The sequence below is a fragment of the Podarcis pityusensis genome (genome assembly GCF_964106645.2).
Source record: "Podarcis pityusensis genome assembly, chromosome: 13".
NCBI lineage: Eukaryota > Metazoa > Chordata > Lepidosauria > Squamata > Lacertidae > Podarcis > Podarcis pityusensis.
The window spans coordinates 36,049,586-36,054,636 of NC_138038.1; the positions used below are offsets into that span (position 1 = coordinate 36,049,586).

Genomic DNA, 5,051 nt, shown 5'->3' on the forward strand with positions numbered 1-5,051 from the left:
AGCTGCTGCATGGCATCCCATCTTGTTCTCTTATCTCTAGACCGTTTGCTGCAGCACATTAACAAGGCTACTTCTTTGGAATGGGGTATCTTGAAATTTAGGGCCCCTGGTTGCATCTGCAAAACTTTTGGTGCAGTCACACTGCTTCACTTCCAGTCAGTAACTTCCTGCTGGAAGCCCATAACGCTTTATACCACAAACGTTCTGGTTTATTTTTGTGCCCCTCCAGACAGCAGTGACATGGTAGCATTAGGGAAGGGCCATAGCTCAGCCCTAGAGCATCTGCCTTGCATGCATGAAGTCCCAAGTTCAATTTCCAGGGAAAGAATCCTGCCTGAAACCTTGGAGATCTGAGCAGTGGTGTGACTTGATTTAAAGCTGCTTCCTATATTCTTAAGCAGGCATAGGTAAACTTGGCCCTCTAGATGTTTTGGAACTACAACTCCCATCATTCCTAGCTCACAGGACCAGCGGTCAGGGATGATGGGAGTTGTAGTCTCAAAACATCTGGAGGGCCGAATTTGCCTATGCCTGTCCTTAAGCTTTGTAGAACAAACTAAAGCAGATGAAACCCACCTCTAATGCACTATTATTATGTGAAGAACCTTTTGCAGAACACACCCATATTTAAGCACCATAGTTACTATGGGACAGGAAGCAGGAGAAAAGGCGCTGTTGGATCTTGGTTGTTCAGAGCAGTGCCAAAGGGTGTGTGTGTGTGTGACTGCTTGTGAAATTCCCCTGATTTTGCTTCTCTCCGCTTCCAGATGAGAAGAACGGGCAGCAGTCCCGCTTGCCAGGCACTCCAACCCGCAGCTGCCAACCGTCTCGGCGCTCCGAATCCGACGTCTCGTCTGAACACCATCGACGCGGCTCCAAGGACAAGAAGCTCGTCTCGTCCAACGGGACTCAAGTCCAGCAAACACCACCCCCGTCTCCGCAGCAGCCGTGACGTCTGGGGCAGGGGGGCAGCCTGAGGGCGGCTAGGGGGAAGAGCAGCCGAAGGAAGCCCACTCCGCGCCCCTGGAAATAGCTGGCAGCCGCTCCAGATGGACAGGAGGAGCCAACGAACCTGGACGGATGGGTAAAAGGCCCTGCACCAGAGACGCAGGCAGGGGCGGGGCAGGGCAGGGCGGGGTGGGGGTTTGGTCCAAGTTTCAACAACTCTGTCTCACCCCACCCCCTGGGGCGGAAAGTCGCCATCTTGGGAGCGGCCCATACTGTGAACTTGTAAATAGTTAACAACAACAACAACAGAAAACAAATCTACAAGAACCGAAGGGAAAGAAAAGAACAAATTATGGAGACAAAAAGAAAGGATGGTGGACTGGAAAAAAAGAAAAGAAAACAAACAGAGGGGGGAAGGAAGAGGAAGAGCAAACCGGGCAGGAGCCGGTGGGGTTTGGGGTGGGGGTTTAATCCTATCCTTTTGGTTGGGGGTGGGAGTGGGAGGGAAAGTGGGTGTCTTTATTTACTTGAGCCCTTTTCACAGACTCCCTCCTGATTTCTGTTTTGGTTCTTTCCACAAGACATTCTCTTTCTCCTGCTTTTCCTTCTGTGGCCTCAGAAATAGTACCCCCCCTCCCCCCCCGTATTCACAGGTTCATGGCGACAGTGACTAAAATCAGGAGACAGAACTAGTAGCAGAAATTGGGTTGTTGGTTTGTTTGTTTTTTAACAATCAAGCGGAATATACATTTTATGAAATGGATAAATAAAATTGGTTGTCGCAGGAGAGAAAGTCAAAAACGTTTCCCTTCTGTTTCAACTTCTCTTTTAGTTTTCCTGCTCTGAGAAACTTAATTAGGCTAAAGAAAGGAAAGCATTATCGCCAGTTGGCGTAAAGCTTAAATATTCATTGTAAGAATGTTCAAAAACCAGAGTTTGAAAATCCCCCCCCCCAAAAAAATCTGAATTTTTGAATATATACGATTTTTGGGGGGTGGATGGGTGTGGTTGTAACTATTAAAGCAGTTTACTGAGAAGGAGCAATTTGAAAAATGCATTTAAAGCCAAAAATAACTCTGAAAGCTCTGACAATGTCAGCAATCCATTTTTAACAAATTGCTACTTTTTTTTAAAAAAAAAGGGTGTTTGCTCACCCACCTGGAATAGTCAACAACATTCCCAAATTACCATTCTTCCGTGTTTTTAAAATATAGCCAGTGCTTTGTTTCTAGAAAAATAGGTGCCAGTACTCAGCATGAGTTGTTATATTAAGTGCCACACTTTTTAACAATAACAAAAAGAGGCACTGGTACTGCATACCCTTGAGTACCCCCTGAAGAAGTCAGAGCACGGCTTACGGCACAATGTGACTGCTTGCATTTTCCATTCCCACCCCTAACTTTTTATTCCGACTAAGTGACAAAAGTATCAGACTTATGCAACCACTCATTACAGTCACTGCTGGAAGGATATTCATGATTCCTTCATAGAGAGCGCAGTATGAGAGCAGGATTCAGCAAGAGCTGCAGAGGAGAGAATGGGATAGGCAGCTGCACTGATTTTGTTAGTTTAAAAAACAAACACTACCAGAAAGCCTTCAGTTTCCAACATTAGAAATATCATGGCTCGAAATAGAAAAAGGTGTCTAGAACAAACCAGGATCAGATTTGAATAGATGTCTCTCATTCCTTTCAAATACATGGTCTTGTTTTATGCAGGAAATTTTATCAAAGCCATTTGGGCTACTCCTGTGTTTCTAAAAAGAAAAAAAGAGGGGCACAGATGAGTAAAGAATACCCTCTACTATCTCTTCCTGCTTTGCTTATCATCCTACATTAGGCCCCCCTTTCAGTATTTTCAAAAGCTCATCTATTGGTCTGCAAAATTTCCAAGGATATAATTGAGGCCTAGCTTCTGTCTCGTGTAATTTTAGCAACCCCGCCAGAACTCCGGGTGGGTACATGACTCCCCTCCCGTGTCCCCGCTCTCCCCGCTCCTTTTTCCCTAAAGCTGGGCACCCATATGCACAAGGCACTATGAGGAGGGGGACAGACGGAGGGGGGAGGCTTTCAGAACATGCTGCAGTCTTGACAGAAGGCAGAGGGACCCCAGAGTCACCAGGCTGAGGACCTTAATGGAGGCATACGGGCGTCAACTGGAGTGGCGTCAAGAGGCAGGATTTCTGAGTGGCATTCGCAAGAGTGCGGAGGGTGGGAGCTGCAAAATTGGGAGCCAACGGCAGGATCAATGGGCATCCATCTATATGGGGAAGGGAGTCCAGGTTGGGTGACAGTGCAATAGGGTGGTGATGGTGGATTTTGAAAAAAGCAGTCCTGCTCCTACCATTCCTCCTCCATCCCCCCCATCCTGCTCTGGGCGGCTCTCTCCTCTCAGCTGGGGGAGGGGGGAATGTGGGTGATGGCGCATGCGGGCGTGCAAATGGGCAGGAGACAACTATGTAACCTCCCCCCGCCACCCTCCTCCCTGTGTCTGCCCATCCTCTCTCCTTTTGTGAACCCAACCTTATCTCTCGCGCACACACAACAACCCCACAGCCCATCTTCTCCCCACCCTTCTCTCTGGCTGTTCAACACCCCACCCCCACCCAAGCCTTTCATCTCCGGGGGTCTAATTATTGCTCAGAAAAAAAAATACAAACAGTCACTCAAATGTTTCCCTTGCTGCTGAGACTTACCATGTGTTATTTCTGCCCAAGCTTCCGGGGGATTGCGGCCCTTTTGGCTTCCAGCTGGAAGGTGATGAGGTGGGGTTGTGAGAGGGATGAGAAAGAGATCCATTGTTTTTTAGGGGTGATGGCTCTGGTTAGGTCAAGGGTGCATCTTCACAGGGCTTTCACATGTGCAATGATACTGGATGGTGCAAGGGTAAGGTGGCCTTTGCACACATACATATCCCCTAAAAGGGAGGTTAAGAGCTGACGAAACACCAAACATTTACATCACATGGCTTCCCTTCGAAGAATCCTGGGGCTATAGTTTACCCCCCTCAGCTGCTGTTCCTAGCACCCATAACTACAGTTCCCAGGATTCTTTGGGGCAAGTCATGTGCTTTAAACAAATGATGTGTAAACAGCCGAAGCCGTCTCTGGGGCCATCAGCAGGTGGGGACCTATTCAAATCAGATGAGTTTCCACACTGGCTGTTTACGCATTGGCATGGAGATGCTGGTTGTGTAAACAGAGACTGTGGCTCCTGGAAATTATGCCTGCAGTGTGTTTTGTGAGTGGGCTCAGGACTCTGGGGGTATGCGAGTCTGGGATGAGAGCTCTGCATAAATGAGAGCATGCTGGTTGTGTGAATAAATGTGGACAGAAGTGTGGCTGGTGGGGAACATGAGGATAGGTTTTGTCCATATGGCAGAGAAGGCATGCTTAGTGCACAGTATGCCAAAAAGTGGCTAGATGGTGGTCAGTGTGTATGAACCTGCATGCAAGCAGGGGCGGGGGAGAGAGGGGAGTGCCTGATTCAAGTGGCAGGGGGTGCTTCCATGTGGCTCTAGTAACATGCAAGTAAAGGAGCCCCCTGGCTATGCAAAGGTTCTCAGGGAAGGGCAATGCCAGCACAGGAAGCAACACGGAAAGAAAACATCAGAAAGAGTTCCCAGAGCAAACGGGCTTTGTGTATCCCATGTGTGGGTATAGCAGGGGTGGGATTGTTGAATGACTTCTTTCTGTCCATTGGGCCATGCTGACTGAAGCCAATAGGAGGGGCAGCAGACTGGGTGCTGCCCGTGCAGCTGGACCATGGTGCGTGAGAGAAAATGGGAATGTAGGGGCACATGTATATGAGAAAATGGCAATTTTGCACTTTTCCAACTCCCCTTGGATTTTGAGCTGCTTCCCAATGAAACACAAGTCTTCTCTTCCATGGTGGCACATCTTGAGTACAAGAATCTGCTTTGTGTCTTTAGATCAAATCTAGAAATCCTACCCTTTCAGCCCCAAGTCCCATAAGCCTTCTGAGGAATCTTGCCAGTGGTCTTCAGCTCATTTAAACACCGCACATAAATTGGCTGGAATTGTATCAAGCCTGCCACGCCAGCTCTGATTTTAGGGCAAATAAATAAGCGCTTCCACAGCTAGC

The 5,051-nt window shown here is 48.1% G+C and overlaps 1 protein-coding gene across 11 annotated transcripts in view; it reads left to right on the forward strand.

Moving 5' to 3' along the window:
* Positions 1-3,622, forward strand: part of BRSK1 (BR serine/threonine kinase 1) — a 61,150-nt gene extending 57,528 nt beyond the window's left edge. For all 11 annotated transcript variants that reach the window (XM_080976138.1, XM_080976144.1, XM_080976141.1 and 8 more), the window contains one exon: positions 768-3,622. In XM_080976138.1, the coding sequence (XP_080832264.1) occupies positions 768-952 (185 nt within the window). In that variant the 3' untranslated portion in view covers positions 953-3,622. The remainder of the gene's footprint in view (positions 1-767) is intronic.
* Positions 3,623-5,051: the final 1,429 nt, after the last annotated feature.